Source organism: Leptinotarsa decemlineata, unplaced genomic scaffold, assembly GCF_025532065.1.
Source record: "Leptinotarsa decemlineata unplaced genomic scaffold, Ldec_3_MD MMD2_P_RNA_scaffold_5, whole genome shotgun sequence".
NCBI lineage: Eukaryota > Metazoa > Arthropoda > Insecta > Coleoptera > Chrysomelidae > Leptinotarsa > Leptinotarsa decemlineata.
In genome coordinates this window covers 2,192,300-2,211,523 of record NW_027412532.1, presented here as the reverse complement: position 1 = coordinate 2,211,523, position 19,224 = coordinate 2,192,300, and the positions used below count along the sequence as shown (strand labels likewise).

The 19,224-nt window shown below is 37.2% G+C and overlaps 1 protein-coding gene across 3 annotated transcripts in view; it reads right to left on the bottom strand.

Moving 5' to 3' along the window:
• Ptx1 (pituitary homeobox homolog Ptx1) overlaps positions 1-19,224 on the bottom strand; it is a 168,131-nt gene that overhangs the window by 84,468 nt on the left and 64,439 nt on the right. Inside the window, exons 1-2 of one of the 3 annotated variants that reach the window (XM_074169237.1) lie at positions 12,828-13,881; positions 1,633-1,985 (exon numbers count right to left, since the gene is read on the bottom strand). In XM_074169237.1, the coding sequence (XP_074025338.1) occupies positions 1,633-1,903 (271 nt within the window). In that variant the 5' untranslated portion in view covers positions 1,904-1,985; positions 12,828-13,881. Of the gene's footprint in view, positions 1-1,632; positions 1,986-12,827; positions 13,882-19,224 lie in introns of those variants that run through there. The other 2 variants (XM_023163918.2, XM_074169238.1) reach the window with 2 other exon arrangements.

Genomic DNA, 19,224 nt, shown 5'->3' with positions numbered 1-19,224 from the left:
AATACCTATTATAAAGTCCCTTGCCGTTACTGATTTAAAAAAACAGTTTAACTGGTGTTTCAATTAAGAAAAAATCAAAAGAGATCGACGGTTCATGCTTTGAAACCCCCACTAGAGAGTAGCCCATACATACAAAAAAGAACTTGAGTAGTTCACTATGACCTAAAATGTTCCGGGATATTCCCGAACTATTCCCGAACATTCCAAAAAGTTCCAAAATGTTGTGGAATGCTTTCGAATACTCTGTACTTCTGTACTGTTCGACGAGTTTCTGAAAGGCCTAATTGTACGTCTTTCAAGTGAAAACGGGAATTTTCTCATGGAAAATCTGATGTGTTTCCTGCTACTATGATTCCAGCTCAATTTTGAACGAATCAATTAAGTTTTCATTTTCAAACATCGTTGAAATAGATGAAGGCCATAAAACTAGAACATTTCGTATATACCGTTACCATCGGATTTTATCTCTCAAAAGATAACGATTAAACTTATCTCAACAGATGTTAAACATATGAAGATCAACGAAAACGAACAATTTGCTTATTTTTCCTGAAGTCAATTCCTCATGATCACAACTTGTCCTGGTAAAATAATCCGAAATGATGACTGTCAAAACCGAAACAGTGTAAATTTTTGTTTATTTTATATCGGTCATAAACTAAATCTCGAAATAATTGATATTGCACTCACAGAAGAAGGTACTTATACACTAATTATACACTGAGAATTTTTTTTATCGTCAACACAATTTACCCAGATATATATTACAATTATGCCTCTGTGGTTGTTCCAATGAAATTGATACGTTTTCAAGCTGTGAGTTGATGAAATTGTTGTAGAAAAACTGGAAAAAAGTTTCATGACGATTCATATTTTTTTGAGATGTTTTTCCTGATGATCCTCTTAACATGAATCCTCTAGGATCAAAAAAAGAGGAATAATAATTGATGTAGTACAATGAATAAAGAAGAAAGACTCCAACAGCCAACAAAAAAAGCATTGAAACAATATGAAAGTGATATAGTATTGTCAAATACAGTTCCAATCTCAATCGTTTGTTTCTGATACTGAATTATTAAAATGGAATTCGTACATTGGTGAATAGTGTTTAGAATGTTACTGAAAAAGATTAATTTGAAGTAAACCTGATTCAGTAGGTATACCTTTCGAGTTTAGAATCTTTTTCGAAACAGAATTCCAATAACAAAAAGGCTTGTGAAAATACTAAAGCATACTATGGAATAGTATAGAAGTAGATCAATAGTCTAGTTCAAATTTTTTTCGTCGAAATGAAAATGAACGAGTCGAACCCTATTTTCAGAAACGCACCTATGAGACATAAACCAGTTTCAACTCTACTGACCTTCTCATCACTCTCATCATTGTGATGAGAAATATTCCCCGTTGTTATTCTGCGCACTGAGAGGTTAATGAAATAAGGAGTTTGTCATTGACCACATCTATCGCACAAAAACGATATTGGTCCTTCGAGCCGGATCGATGTTATTTCTGCATAAAAATACTTCACAAACACTTTCAATCATCAACTCTGGCATATCATTACGAGTATTGTTTCTTGATGATAATAGCAATTATAGAGTAAGGAAAGTAAGAAAACTCAAACGAACTCACAACGTTTCAGCTTCTCCAGCGGTTCGTGGTGCAGGGACGGCGTATGGGGCACCACCCCGTGGTGATGCGACGTCTCGTGCGAAGTCACGTGGTGCCCGAGGACCGACGAAGACGCTCCGGACATGATTCCGGAGATGGCGGAACTGGCCGACACCGCCGTGTCGTGGAGGTGGTGGTGCCCATGCAGGTCGGACGCTGAGGATGTAGTCACACCGGTGACGAGATCTTGGAGGCAGAGCTGCGAGTCTGAGAGTGATTCCAAGCGCTCCATGGCGAGGTCAGTAGTTTCGTAGATTGTTGCCTTTTGCGCTTCCTAGCCGTGGTGGGTTATTTTCATATTTCTTTGGCTGAAACTGAAATAAATTCATCAGGTATGTATTCTGTTTCGCTCAGCTTGTCAATATTTTTGTTTTTGTGTTTCGACTATTCCTTTGCCTATGACATGTCTTACGGAAATAAATATTATTATTATATTATTGCTGGTGGTAGATTTCAGATGAGGAACTATGAGAAGTCAGGAAATGAGAGATGAAACAGACACACTCCAATCAACATTTTGCTTATCTACATAGCCCTCACAAATAGGTTATATTACTGCTGGTAATGGGCAGGTAATGAATTTTGACCAATGAGGAATGGAGAATCTGGCAGGTTAAATTGGCACTATAGTCTGACAATTTTCAATTGATGGTAACTCACATACAAATTGAACTGAGAGCTAACGGCAACAATGTTAAATGTTAGAACTAAATTCTTACCGGGGTCATTTTTATTGTCTATGCATCGCCATTGTGAATAATTGAAAATTAAGATGATTCCATAAAATTTCCCCCCGTAACAAGATAGCTTCTGAATATCGATAGGATGTACAAGCGAATAGGTGAACCAGTTCGTTAAATACTTTGAAACTGATCAACACTTCGCAGGTCTATTATATTTGCGTCCTAAAACTGCCATAACTAGTCATTTAGTTTCTTCATTATCAAGCGTCCTTATCTGCATAGGCGTAGTGTGTTCTGTTTCTTGTGAAGGTTACTTTGTTTTGTATTTATTAAATATATTTTATTATACACACATCGGAAAAGTCTAGGGATATTTTTATAACATACTAAATATCATAAAAATAAATGCATGACGTCGTTTAATTTCGATTAAATTGGTACACTCGACCACCCTGTAGATTTCTATGGGTTGAACAAAGCCTTCAAAAACGGTAACTAATCTTTTATCAAGTTTTTTAGAAACTGTAGGTTTTCGGCTAAAATGAATAATCTGAAAGTGTCGAGTTTGTACATTCTATGCAGTTCTTGCTCAGCAATTAAACTAGAAATATTGTGCTTTAACATGGAACGCCATCACTTACTATTGGCTGAGATGAATAGAGCTGTAGGGCTTCTTCAAGGTGGCATGCGACAAAATGATGTAGCTCTTCGTTTGGGGGTCTCCCAAAGTGTTATCAGTCGATTGTGGCGGCGTTTCCGTGAAACTGGCAGTCCAGCCGAACAACATCCAGGGCGAAGACGCGCTACAACTGCAATTCAAGACCGATTTTTGGTCTTAACTGCAAGAAGACAACCGACAATCATAGCACCTAAGTTGGTTAACGTGTTGCAGCAGACGCACCAGGTAACCATTGGTCGTGTTACTGTCAGAAATCGACTGCGTGAAGCAGATCTCCACAACAGAAGGCCACTTAGATGTCCACCTTTGTCGTGAGGCAATCGCGGTAGAAGATTAGAGTGGTGTCAAGAACATCAAAACTGGGATGCAAATGATTGGGCCACAGTTTTGTTTACAGACGAATCCAGATTTGGATTTCATCCAGATTCTCGTCGAGTAAGACTGTGGAGACGACCTGGAAATAATGAACGTTTGAGACACGTCCAGGAAGTCCACACATACAGAGGTGGTACAGTAATGCTATGGGGCGGAATCATGATCGGCGGCAGAACCGATCTCGTTTTTCCAAATCGCTCCCTCACAGCTCGACACTACCTCGACACCATTCTTCTACCTATTGTCCGTCCGTTTGCTGGTGCTGTTGGTGAAAACTTCCACCTAATGCACGATAATGCTCGTCCACATGTCGCGCGTCTAGTGACTGACTGGCTCACCAACGAAGGAGTTGATGTATTGCCATGACCAGCACAATCACCGGACCTGAATCCCATCGAGCATGTGTGGGACATGCTTCAACGAAGAATTACTTCGCATATGGGGAACATTCACACAACGTTTCAATTGAGAGAGCTTTTAATCGCTGAATGGGCAAATGTACCTCAACAAGACATTGACAATCTCATTTTGTCGATGCACGACGAAAAATTATTGCCATTTTTAAAAATATCCCTAGACTTTTCCGATGTGTGTATTTATTAAATAGACTGTTATATTTATTATCTTCAAAATATAAGATAGAGTTGGCCGATAATTGTTTTTCAAAATACATAATCATAGATTTTCATCACATTCACGCTTTATTGTGAGATAATTAGTTGACCTAGTCATTAAACTCAGGTATAAATGTTCGTTAAACTCAGGTATAACTGTCATTGATTAGTTCCTAGAACGGGGGATTATCACGAAGACGTGGACGCCCAACGCTTTGAAGGATGGTTTGAAACCCCTTCTTTCACGAGTCGAGCCAAATTCGGTAATAGTAATGGATAACGCTTCATATCACAGCCGATTAGTAGAACAGCTGCCAACCATGACCACCAGAAAAGCAGACATGCAGAGTTGGTTAGGACAAAAATTAATTCCATTTTCCAAGGACATGGTTGAGGCCGAGCTTATGAGTGTCATCAAACAGCATCGTGACAGATATCGCCAGCATGTGGTGGATACAATAGCTCGTGCTGAAGGCATCACCATTTTGAGACTCCCCTCCTTACCATTGCGAGTTAAATCCGATAGCATTAATCTGGGCTCAAATTAAGGGTTGCGTAGCTTGTGAAAACATGACATATATAATTTCTGATGTCCAACGTTTATTAGAACTCACAATGGAACGGATACGGAAAGAAGATTGGGCTAATGCTGTAGCCCATGTTATCAAGGAAGAAGAAAAAATGTGGAGATTGGACGGTATGGTAGACACTGTTTTCGACCAAATAATAATAGATTTAAGTGTGACTGGGGATTCCTCTTCGGATGAGTCAATGGATTCTGAAACTTCATAAGCATAACACAGATAATTATTCCTTTACTTTGTAGTTCTCTTTCTTCATGAAAGGAACATAATAATTATTTCGTAAATTTTTCTGTTTTTTTGAAGTACTGTATCAGGCATAATAATAAAATGTAATCAGTTTTACCATTGACACCAGGTAGCACCACCTACTATAACAATTTTTACGTAATAACATGTGTGTTTAAATAAATAAAAATATTATTTTGGTACGCCTCTGCAGAGTTGGTAAGAGGATTGTCCGTTGGTCGCTTCAAGTGCGACGTTGCTAATGAATCACCTTCAATTGAAAATTGTTATAGTATAGTTGCAACCGGGTATGATGCAGTTGTTACAAAAATTTTCATCCAAAAATTATTTCAGTTCGCATAGAACTCAAGTAAATGAAAAATATATATTTTATTGAATATGAAAATAATATTCCCAAACATTTCAATTTGTTTCAAATGCAGGTTATCAAAAGAAGTGTATGCATTGTCGTGTGATTCATGTCTGATGCTTCACATAGGTCAAACTGAAAGAACATTGTAAACACGCACAAAAGAACACATCAGCAGTCTCAGGAATGGAGAAATGAATTCAACATACCTCATTACAGAGGAATATGAGCCCAATAATGAAATCAAAACTCATTATTTCCAGAAGAAAGGTGCCAAACTTGACCTTCTAGAAAGTAGGAGAATAAATAAGTATGAAAATTTCAAATATCTAATGGATGAATGATTATTTGGTAATATTTGGTTCTCAAAAAGATTTTTCTAGTGTCTAAGTATTTACCTGCTTCTACTAATTAATTAAACTATTGAATCCGCTCTTTTCTAGTTATTGAAACAAGATTAGAGTTAATGTTTTCAGTAACATTTCATAATGGTAGTCGAAGTAAATCTCATAAGTTAGTTTTAATATGGATTTTCACCAAGTATCGGCCATTTCCATTTCCATTCACCAGATATTCATGATAATAGAGAAATGGTGTGTAAGACCATTCACTTTCACTGTACCGAACTATTTTGAATTGTGTTAATGCTAAGTCATCATTCTTTACGTAATCATCATTCTGAGAACCTTGTTTTATATCAGTTGACAGTTTAAATTGATTGACAGATGTCAATTCACGTAGATGAAGTCCTAAAAAACGGGTATTAAAATACGCCCGTAATATTGAAAAAAGTGACCTTGGTCCTTCGAGCCGGATTATAAAATAATATCGTGGAATTGAGATAACCCTTACCCTTTTTCTCCCCAAAAAAATCGAAATCACTCGCATCCACAAATCAACCGCGAAAATCACTCAACGAAAGCAAGGATCACTTGAAGAACCGCAAGCAAATCCCAGGTGCGACGCGAAAGTCGGCGAAAAAAGGTGCGGAGCTTAAAACCGGCTTCGGCCAGGTTTAGGCCGGATCAGAGAACGTCGCGGCGGAGTCGGGCGTCGGTCTGAGAGCTTTGCGAATACTAAGCTCGCGCTTTCGCCCCCCTCTCCCTTTCTCGGGCCAGGCGCCATGGCCGGCCCTCTAATTTGACACCAGAACGGCCGCCAATCACTCGACGGTATTTATTTTCTCATTAGCGGCGGTAATTGACCCGCGGTCGGAGAAGGAACACTGCGAAAAGCTGGGAAACGGGTTCTGATCAGTTTCTGATGGAACTGAAGTCACTTTGTGTGATTCAACTGACCAAAACTTGATTGATATTTATGATATTTAGTAGTTTGAAAACATTTTATTATGAGGTTTTCTACACGTGTTTCTCTACTCATTCATTTATTGATCCAAACAGGCTGGTCAACCTGATTTCATAGAAATAACAGAAAGAAAATATACAATTTCAGTTTAAACAGATATTAACATGGGAAAGTAGAATATCGTTGACATCGACATAGTTTCTGCTTGACTTTTTCAGTCTGAACCTACTGGCCCTCAAAAAATCACATGCTCTAGTCTCATAATCGTGCAAATTACAATTTCTGTTTAATGTTGGTTCATTTTTATGAATATCTATCATGAGTTGAGACAGATACGTAAAAGGTACTGTCATTATTTCCATTGAAAGGAAATGAGGTCTACAGGGGTCTAAGAAACTAGCCCCAGATAATATCTTTACGGTTTTTTTTGTAACATAAATATCCTATTTGCGTTAGTACTGTTTCCCCAAAGAATTGTTCCATATGAGATGTGAGAATGGAAAAAAGCGTAGTAAGCCGATAATAGCGCCTGTTGATTGATTACATCTTTCAATTTCCGAAGAAGAAATGTGTATTTCGACAGTTTAATGCTAAATTGTTCAATGTACTCTAACCAGTTCAAAGAAAAGAGATCATTTATATAGATTGTGAATAAAAGAGGACCCAGAACCGAGCCTTAAGAACTCCACATGTAACTGGTTTTTTTGGCAAACACATTGTTTAAGTCAATTGACACGTACTGGTATCTGTTTGTCAGATATGAAGAAATAAGTGACAGGGGGTTTCCTCTTATGCCATAGTCATCTAATTTTTTCAGTAGAATGAAATGGGAAATGCCATTGAATGCTTTTCTTAGATCACATAAAGCAGCAATAGTGTGTTCTCCTTTTTCAAAGCAAGTTATTATGTTTTCGATTACTTTCTTTACCGTTCTGGCGGATGTCAAGGATCCTAGATTGGGAGTATAACAAGTCAGAAATATCGAAAGGGTTAGTTAGTTCAGTAAAGAGAAAATGAGAACATGTAGTTTTCGACGATCTTGCATTTTTAACAATTTTGCAGATCTTTGCTTCTGAGATATTGGATCATATTATTTCCTATACAACTGATATCGTCATGAACTAAATATGGTCCATACAGAACATCACAAAAGTCAAAGTTCCTGAAGGGTATCACTTAAGGTTTTTCAAGTGATTGTGAAAGAATTTGTCTGTAGGGATAAAGCATTTTCAATGAACACTAAGTCTTTTGCAAAAAAGAGCCGATTTGTTTTCCAAACCAAAGTTTTGTATCTAAGTCTAAACTTAGATTTATATGATGTTCGTTTTCTCAAATATCATTACTTTAGAGTTGAGTGCGTTGATTTTCAACTTATGCGCTGCCAATCGGCAGCGCATAAGTCAGATATAACCTCTTGAGCCTCAAACCAATCTTCTGGAGCATATAGTTATAACATCGTGACTAAAATTGATCATATGTCACGATTGTGAGAGGTTAAAAACCTTGAAAATTAGGATACATAGTCTCCTCCACAAAAAATAGTTCTCGAAAATTATCACTATTAGTTTTGCTACTGATCCTCACTAGTTGAAAGAAGTACAGTTTTGAACAATTTAGATAATTTATTTTTGATGAATTGCAGGGAAATGTGTAAAGTCTCACACTGTCTCCTCCTATCCAGTCATAAATTCCGAATTTCCAGTTGTAAAGGATCCTTGAGGCACCTCCGTTACACCATAAACAAAAAAGCGGCTCTCCTGAGAATCGCCCACGTAATTGTTTCAATAAAAATGTGAGTCCGTTTGAAACAATGTATCCGCAAAGCCGTTCTTTCGGCTATTAAACCGATGACCAGAGCTGTGAAATCTGTCTGGATATGTAGAAAAGCAGCCCGGTAAGTCTGGAGAAATCCGGGTCGATCTGTCCGACTCATCGCAAAGCTCGAAGACTTAGCTTAACACTCCCGGACTTAAGTCGGCCTTCTGACGGTTGATAATAATAAAGTAATGAGCTTTCGAGTTTCATCTCGAGATTAGAATGAATTAATTAATGTCTCGGTTGGATTTGCTCATGAATAGAGCGGCGTTTTATGGAATTAGGAGGTTTTTGAAAGAAAGTGTGGCACAATGTTAGTTTTTTAATTGATCGAACATGTTGAAAACTTAATTATTTGGTTGAGGATAAATTTATGGAAAGTAGATTGAGTCAGTACAATCCAAGTTCAACTCTTCATCAAAATTGTTAGCTAGGTACAAAATAGTTGCTAGAGGAGCTCTGCAATCAAGGGCAGGTCAAGCTTCGTTCTAAGTAGGGGAAGGGTGACAAAAATCAATTTTGATTATGGTAGGCATTAGTAAAAGTAGGTATTTTATTATTAAGTGTAAGTACTGTACCTATGAGTAACTACAACAACATTTGAGTTTGAACACACAAACAATGGCATAATGAAGAAACTGACTGCTTGCTTCAAACATATTGAGCGATCATCAATATGGCTTTCGGAAACAAAGATCAACAGGCGGCCTTCTGTCGTATGTCACCCATATTTGGAATACCGCAATCGAAAAACATGGAGAATCAAAAGCTATTGCACTTGATATTTCTGAGGCATGAGGGTTTGCTGGCCAAACTTTCTTGCAAGTGGCTGTCGATGGATAACTCTCAAATACTTTCACCATCGACGCTGGTGTTCCCCAGGGATCCATGTGTTGGTGTCCTGTACATTCAATGGACCAATGTACCATGTACATGTCTATTCACAAGAAAATTCAAGAAGGCTGTTTATTCCAATCGTTGGTTGATGAATATCACAGAAAACTTGGTAGTATCCTTGACCATTTATCAGGAAAGGTCTCTTTGAGGAATCTGTGAAGCCTGAAGGTAGCTTACTTATAGTTATCTTCTAATAATCCTTACTTGTTTAGTGGAATGCAGTTCTAGTGAGGAACATGTGTGTGTGTGTGTGTGATTTTTGAAGTGGAAGTATAATGCAGGGTACCAAATACCTCATAAGACCGAAACTTGCTATCAAAGAGCCTTACTGCAATTCTTGTGCATCTTCAGTACAAATTCTATAATATTTTTCTTGTTTTCCTCTGTAAACTAGTTTTTTTTCGAAACTCTTTTTTGTAACAACTTCTCCCGAAAAACAAAGCTCACCGAACTTGAACATATAACAAAAAATTATTAAAAAATTTCCAAGCTGGCAACAGGTACACATTTCTGAAATTTGAAAGAGCCTTCCAAGTCTCCTTGAACCTGGTGTTTCTAATTCAACAACCGAAACAGCTGTTGAACAGGTTGCCAGATAAAATTTTTCAACGTTCAAAAACTGCAATTCAAAGTCACATCAGAAACGGGGAACGCCACTCACGAAACAAAATGGTTAGACAAATATTGGCGTACAAGATAACTTGTCAATAAACACTATGAAATATTCGTAGGCAAAATTTTATAGCACATGTGGCTCCCAGATAACGGATGATTTACAGTTGACATTCTCTCAAAAAGTGCTAATTTATAACGGCACGTCACTTTTGCGTGACTGCTCATTTCACTTCCATTAAAGTACCATATTTGGAAACGGCAGATAATGCACGATTGGTGCTTGAATCAATTGGAAATAGATCCTACGCAATATGGGGGTGTTTACAGTTCCATTATAACGTGCTAGCGATCGTACGTTAAAAGGTAAGACCTCGTAATTAAGCATCTCGCACAATTTCTGACTTTTGAGAATGTAATCTCAACAGATTACATCCGACAAGCTCGTGACCAGTTGGTAGCAGAAATGGTCATTTCTCACTAAATATCTCGAATAGTAGATATTTCATGAAGATCACTTCCTTAATTTTCGGTGATTTGTCAGACCTCTTCTGTTGACCAGTTCCGGCTGCTGCTGATGTAATTTTGATTTATTTCATCGATTTCCTCACAATAGGACTCTGCTAGGATGGTTTAGCATAGTTGCAGAAAGTAAAAAATGAATCATATCAGCCGCTGACCACCATACAGTAACCATGGTCTTTTTCAGTGGGTTTTTACGTTTCGGAAGTGTCTGAGTAGCTTATCGGTATCCAACTACTGTTCTGAACGTTTCCTCTTATTGTAAAGGATCCACTTTTCATCACGTGGTGGTCTGATCCAAAAAGGATCGTTTTCATTGCGCGTTATGAGTTATGAGAACAGACCATGGAACATGAATTTAGGAGAGTATGAAATGATTCTTTAACACATCACTATAATTGACAAGACAGACTTTGCCCTTATTGATCTTTTGGGAAGTAAAAAATCCAATATTTGATGAATGGTTGAAACTACAAATTGTTTCGAAATAATTCATCTTCAACATATATAGATTGATGCGGCAGAGTTTTATTTAAAAACTATTCAATTTTGGAGTTTTTTCCAAAATCATAGTAGCAACTGATAAAAAATTAGAAGTCCTTTCGATTTACGTGTCACTCAGTTTCAATTCATATTCAAATAAACAAACTTGACGTGTTTTAAATTTTTTTCGAATAGTTATTTTCCCAGCTGTTTAGCCTTGGGCTACGTTTATGATCGCCTACTTTCATTAATCAAAAGGTATTAACTTTTTTCAAGAATTCGCACTCATAGGATTGAATTTTAAGAGATTTCAGTCAATAGAGAAATAGGGTAATTTCTGTTGCCCGTCACTCTTTGAAAAGTAGACGGAGCATTTTATAAACCAAACAGTAAACGAGTAAATTCGTTAATTCCGTTCTCTACTGAAAATTCTATCATTGAAATGACTTCTTTGCTTTCAATTTCATGGAAAACGTCGTAACCATTCAGATTGATATACATCAGCTGACAATGCATATCTTAGCTGACAACAAAAAATTGTGTGTCTTCAGGTGTTGATGAAAATCTGAAGAAAATTTTAGCTTGACTTTATAGTAATAACGATGTCGAAGCAGAATACAGTACCAATATTTGTATCGATTAATTTTGAGTAGAAAATGGAGAGCAATATAATAAAAAATTACATATAATGCGAATTACGTGAGAACAATAATTTTTGGTTATTTTTTCCATCGAAGAAGCGAATGCTCTCAAAGTCAAAGTTCAAATGAAATCCTGTATGTTGTAGAATGTACAGTCACCTCTGTTATCAATTTCTGATGATCATTTTTTTCTAAAATCAATACTTTCATCGCTCTACAACTTAACCTCCTCTATCACTTCCGACGGTCAGATAAAAAACAGTTGGGTACAACTACAAAATATGATCATTTTCTAGGTCAGAATTGAAAAATGTTGATATAGAATGAATGTACCGGCATATGAACTATTTTTTTATAGAATTGAATAGTTATATTTGTATTAATGATGTTTCGACAAATATTCAACGTAGTGAGTATGTTTTTTATTACTCTCCTCAATATCAGTTTTTCATGGTTTTGTTTTATAGCAATTCATAGCAGAAAAATATTGAGTTCTATGGAAATAACTGAATTCCAATGATTCCACAAAATCATCATAACAAAATAGAAAAAGAAAACGCTTTCCTACTTTTGGAGAACTTCATTAGTCGATGACTAATGACATTTCCATTTAAATTTTTGTAACGTTGGTAATTAAATGATCTTTCAGCCATGTTTTTGAGCTACCACGAAAACCATCAGTTATGAGAAACCAATTTCATCAGTTACTAATGTTGCTAGAATATAGGCATCCTGCATATTCAAGACAAACACAATAGGATGTTCAATTATCATTAGTTTAGCTCAGAGTATGAATGAAGTATGAGGCTTTGATATAGGCGATGGTTTATGGCAGGCATAGGAACGTAATTCACGAAGCGACGGCATAGGTGAAGGAGTGAAGTTACTACAATGAAAAATTCACATGAAAACTATAGTTGTCATTTCTGAATCAGATGAACCACCCCAAAATGATGAGTATCAGTTTTTATTCGATTTCTCATACATATTTCATACCTGGATATTTTTATCCGACGGTAAAACTGTCGATGTCATAAAGGTTAATGAATCAATTTTTTTTCAGAAGCAAGTTTTGCTGAGGGAAACAGTATTAGCTATCTTGCTCTAGGTACCATTCAAACCAGAATAGAGAAAAAACATTACTAGGAGATAGATTATACAGTCAATAGTACTTACACTATCACTGATCCAAATTTTTTGGAAAATGGTATATAACTTATGAGAATTATTTGTTGGTATCAGAAAATTAAGGTTATTTTTGATACATGCAAAGTCCAAAAGTTGAAGTATATCAAAGTGAACGCATGCTCTTATTCCTCCCGAAGAAGCTAAACGGTGAAAATACACATACCTTTCAAGGGAAGACGTCTGCACCGGATCGTCACAAACAGAAATCACAGTCTATCACAGTGTTCGCACTACAAAAATCCGAAACACAGCCTCAGAAATCTTCGAAGACGACTCAGAATTCCCGTCATAAAGATATGTCAGTCCGGAAAGGAGACGTTATCTTACAAATCACTGCCAAGTCGCAAAACGCAGCGGTTTCCACAAAATCCTATGAAAGTATTAAAAAGTCTTAAGCGCTTAGCGTCCGTACAGGATATCGAGTTAGGACTTGATGCTGTAAAGTCTCCGTAATCTGGCCACTTCCCAACGCGGTTTAACTACTCTATATATCATCGTAGGGCTACGCTGAACCTCAGCCGAGTGAGACTGCCGATCGGCAAAGTTCGAGTCTGTCATCTCTCTCGCTCGGACCGGGTTCATCATTTCCCCTCTTCATGTGGCAGATATCGGAATATCTTGGCTACGCCCCCGTTGCTGATTTAGGGAGCATGCGTGCGTATGTCATGTTTCGAGTCGGTTTATCCTTGTCTAGTGCGTTTGACAGGTTATTTTGCATTGCTCATAGTTCTATTGACGGGAGGTGGGATCTGTATGGAAGGCGCTAAGTCAAGAGAATCATGAAACAGATAGTTGGACTGTGGTGTATTGATACAGGATTAGTTTTGTTTGTGGTTATGCGACGATTCTTAATTTTGGGACTTAATAGTTTGACGATTACAGGTTCTTGTTGTTTTGATTGAAGCTTATACAGTTATAATCGCTGAGGGATCACATATAATGTCGGCAAATAAATAATAAAATTGATGGATTGAGATCATAACTCTGAAATGCAGTTTGAGGCTAGAGAGTAACATATTTAGGTGATGTCATTACAGATTCACGCTTGGTCAATATGCAAGTATGCATCCCTGCAATCCACACAAAATATTAATTTGGAGCCCAATGATATGAACCAATCAATAATTTCATATAGACATCCAGAACAAAAATATGAAACGATGACGCCGCCAGCTCGAAATCCACACCAAACAGTGACTTTTTCGTGATGCATTGGACGCTTTCGGATCTCATGTGGATTGGTATCGTCCCAAATTCTACAATTTTGCTTGTTCACGTACCCATTCATGGAGAAATGTGCCTCATCGCTGAAGAAGCAGTTGCCAAATGCTCCAGAGCTTATTCAGCGAACATACGTCGTTGTTTATGGTTGTTCACCTTCAGTTCTTTGGTCAGTTGAATTGTGTACAGGTACAGGCTCAAATCATGACGCAAAATTTTAAAAGTTGTGGTTTGCGAAAGGTCGATTTCTTGTATGCGACACGAAATCGACTGCTTTGGATTTCCCGCACACTCTCACAAACAGCTGCATTATTTTCGGCAGATCTTGCGTTTCGTCAACGTACAGGTGTTGGTTGATCGTTTACTAAACCAGTATACTCAAATTTATGCAGCATCTCGGTAGGACGGTTATGACTACCTACTGTAAAATGGATGAAGCGCACGATACGTTGCTCGAACAGTCAATTTATGATTGCAATCTCAGATTTGGAATTTCAGGTTTGAAATGGAAATGCCGAGCTCAAAACAAGAAGTCTTACTCAAAAGTCTGTTCTTTGTTGGAATGTTGACTTCAATACAGTTCAAATTTGTTTTGTTTGGAGAGGAATTGATTCAAATGAGGGTAACTTTGTTCTTTTTCTGCCTATCAAAGTCAGTCATCAATCATTTCTTTCTATCGCTGAACCAATCACTAATATACCCGATATAAATATTTATGACTTCCACTCAGGTGTGTTTGCAAAAGAAGATATTTTCACAATCGGCTGGACCAGTTATATCGTTTTACTCATGGAATCAGTAAAACAGACCAGTGAGTCAGATGCTACAAATGCAATACGCATAGATACAGACGGCTCAAAAACCAAAGAAGGCTCAGGATGTGGAGTGTACTCCAGAACACTGAGCCTAAGGATTAAGTGGGAAATAGGAAAAAATACCAGCGTGGTCCAAACAGAACTGGCTGGTATCTCAATCGCCACTAAATAATCAGGAAAGGAATTTCTGGCAAAAACAAAACAATCTGCACTGATAGCAGACAAGCCCTATTATCCTTGAAAAGACAACGTATTTACTCAGGACTTATTCATAATTAAGTGAAATAGACGAAGGTAATTTAAATTTCAGAAAAAAAAACAAGGATCTCAACGGAAAATACAGAAATACATGTATAAAAAATCAAATGAACACCAGTCTCATATCATCATCACCAGATAAAACTCCTCCCTTTCTAGTGAAAGACTGTCTGAATGTATTATTTACATTCTCATTTTAAGAAAGTCTGTTTGTCCCGAAATCTGAAAAACTATCAAAGTTTGTCCAATACACAAAGCTCAAAATCGAAACGAAATCAGTAACCACACACCTATCTCAATCCTTAACAACTCTACCAAACTTTTAGAAACAATTCTGTATGGCCGTATCTATCGGTCCTCTCGACATTTAATGTCTGGTCATCAACATGGTTTTATGAATTCCAGATCCACAATTACGAATCTAGCTGTTCTTAAGCAATGTCTGTGTGAACCTTTAGTTTGTAGAAGGCAAGTCGATGTGGTGTACACAGACTTCTCCAAAGCATTCGGTAGGATCAGTCATAAGTTACTCATTCGTGAACTAAGACTAAGTTGTTGAAGATACCATCCTGGCAAGCCATGATGAACCCCTATTATTATTATTATTATTATTATAAAACTGCAGTTGTATCGATTATATCAGCTTCAGATGAGTTTTCATGTTCAGTACATTATAACCAAGATTTTTTTCTACATAATTCCTACATATAATGGACTGCTACAACCGCTATTGTAATTTCACACTCAAAACAGTAGTTATTTTTGCTCAAAGTTATTTTTTCTGAATTAACACACTTCTTTACAGTGTTCCGATAAAACACTTTCCTCATAATAGAACTGAGGAGATGACTGAATATCACTATGTTGTTTCTGAACTGTTATAACAACATGGAACATAAACAAAAATTAAAAGAGCGCAGAATGCATGTATTGCCTGCGGTGTATAGAGTTACTTTTTTGAAACTGACTGCTTCCTTCCTTTCTTTGAGAGATTCCCACATTTTCTTGTATCAAAAATTAATCTCTCTTAAAAATATAACCCCTTCAATTTAAACAAGATTCCTTTGGCTGGGACTTAATCAAATAAGCGAATGAATGTCATTACGATGTCATCGATGACATGAGTAGATCAAACTCGTTCCGTGACATGAAGTCGTGATTTATGACTGAATTGTGTATTTTTTTCTTATACTGTTATCCAAATTGGTACTGAGAAGCCTTAAGGCAAGTGTCTCACGGCGAAACATCGATGTCTGCCACTGAGGATGACCGTGTTCCATGTAAGTGAAGTTTTACCTCATTCATTTACTATATTGTGTAAGAATCCTGTGAATGATATCTGATTCAATTCCACAACGAATGTGTGGAATCATCCGTCTTGTCCTCTGATTTTCAAAAGCCAACCAAGTTTCCCCCATTTTTCGAAGTGACTAACAAAAATCTATATCGAAACCCTTGTCCAGAGCCAACGCGATTCAAATATAATCGCCTCGCTTCTGAGCTCACAAGTAATCACCACCTTAAGCGAAGAACGAATAACATCCGAAAAAATCCACTCCAATCAATTTCCAAAACCGAGCCGCGAAACCTCGATCCCCCTCCCGCCGGCTTCTCAATTCAATTTTCCGAATACGTTGAACTGCATTCAATAAAGAACCCGAACGGAATAGAGAGCGTCGAAAATAAAACACAGATCGAGTGCATTCTTATCAAAGTCCGCTTGTCAATCAAACGGAGCTAGGCCCCGCCCACGGAGATAACCGTGCGTCAGCCACTAGGCAGCCAAAGGAGGGGCCGTCTTCCAATATGGCGTCACGCGGCGCTTGCCGTCGCTTCGATGGTTCAGCGCTTTATCGGCCGTCGCTGGAGGGAAAGTTGAGGTTAGTTTCTGGCATGGATGGGTCGACTTTGGAGTTTGTGTGGTTTTTGTGAGTTTATCGAGAAATTGGAGTTGCAAGGATGAGTGAATGTTGGTATAGTTCAAGTAAACGATATAGTGAAACCTACCTTCCAACAGTCCCCTTTTAATTGTATAGTTAGGGAGCTAACTAATTTTGTTATTAAATTATCATTTCTGATTATATTTGAATTACTATATATATAAATATGACAACAGGATGACAAGTTCAGTTTGAGGAGTGCCTAGAAGATGACAGTACTACCAACTGTCGAAAGCGCTCGCAGATAATTAATAGAAGATATAAAGCTTCAAATCCTTTTTGTAGCTAAAAATAATAATGATAACTTTATTCACAACGTATACAAATTATAGTACAACAACAAAGTGTTTGGGCGATAAGAGCAGAGCTCTTGTTTCGCATTCTATTGGTCACCGTGACATGACTTTAACTTTGATTTAAAGACTTTCCCCCCAAGCATAAAACTCGGTTAGTAAAAATTATCCAATACGAACCGCCAATTCTTCAGTTCGTGTGGACTAATTCGCAGCGGCATTATTTCTTTCTATTGGTTTTTTGTTGTTTTGACTTTGCCAATAGCTTTAAGAATTACTGTATCGGTTACTTCGACTATACGTTTCTAACTAACTTTCATCAAACAAATTGCTGTCAAGCGGTTTTTCACAAAGTGGATATTATCGACTCCATTCATTTAGAAAAATACGAAAACAAGCTATGAACCAGGTCGATCCAACTTCGTAGGACATTGACATATTCCGCTGAAACACCAATAATATAGCTCGTTTTTTGAAAAAAGAAGACTTGAAAGTGGCTTTCAGAACAAATAATGATTGCAAGAAAATCTGCAAAAGCAATGAAGACAGAACTTTAGTGTCGGGATCAGGAGTCTTGTGGTTCTTGCCCAAAACTTCATATTGGCCAAACGGGGAGAACTGTTTCCCAAAGAATTAAAGGCCATAGAATAACTTATCTCCAAAAATTGAAACACAGAAAAAAATCCATATTTGTCTTATTTTAATACTGATATCATTGCTGGCAAAACATCGCACCATAAATTCATCAAAAATACATATTTTTTTCATGAAACCGTGCAGCGGTGACCGGCAAAAAAACTGTTACCAAGTTCCTCAAAACACCATCCCTATAATCCCATTTATCGACCCTCTCGTTCAACAAAAAAAAACGTTTCAGTCGACTGGGAATCTGAATTGAATGAGGATATAAAAAGTGTCCTTTTTCGCATAATGCCCCCCCGGCGGGTCAGTCAACACCTCAGAACGATCAATTAGGCCCATCGAACGGCGCCCCTCGATCGAAAGATGGATAGCCGTCTAAATGTTTTGCTGAGCCTGCTGCACCTGATGATGTCATTAGTCTTCATCATCATCGGAAGCGATGTATCGGCTTTGAGGGTCGGGCATTTTTAATTCTGCTCGGATTTTGTGTAGGAAAAATTATTTTTTTCGAAGAATGGACGCGGGATTGGGCTGGGGAAGGTTTTTAATTAGTGTAGGTGTAGTGTTTCGTGCTCCGTGTGAAAAACCCGTCTGAAGTGTGTAAAAGTTCTTCAAAAATTGTGAATTTTTGACTGTACATGCAATACAAGCTGCTGATTCGTAAGGTTACATCAGAAATCAAAATATTTCCGTAGAAGTACTCAAAAATAACAGTACGAGAACCAAGAGTGAGAATCACAAGGTAAATCCACTTTTTATCAATATAGAGATAACGAATTTCTCAGATATAGTCTGTGGGCAATTTAACGAAATCATTTCCAAATGAGTTTGGAAGAACTGAAATCATTCATAGCTGAGCAGAATAAGATTTTGTCAGAAAAGTTGTCAGCACAAATCACAGACCTCAAAAATACTATTAGTGTAAATGCAAAAAAGTTTGAAAAATTAGAAGAGGAGGTTGATGATTTGAAAACTAAAAATCAAATACTTGAAAAAGCAGTGAGAGAAAATAATATATTAATATTCAATTCTGGATACGTACAAGGGGATCTAACAAGGTTTACTTTAGATTTGCTTAATACCAATTTGGAAGTGCAGCTAACAGAACAAGAAATTAGTAACGTTTATATTATAGGAAAGAGTGATCTTAATAAAATCATACTCGTGAAATTTTCAAGATACCTAGTGAAACATAACATTCTGAAAAACTGTAAAAAGTTGAAAGGAAAAAAATTGTCCATTGTTGAAGACTTATCTGAAGAAGAAAGAGCAGAAAGAAAGATATTGATTAAATATTTGGTAGAAGCTAGGAACAAAAACAAAAAAGCTCACATATTTCGTAAAATATTGTTCATTGAAGGAGTAGGCTACAGTTACCAAGATCTAGTCCA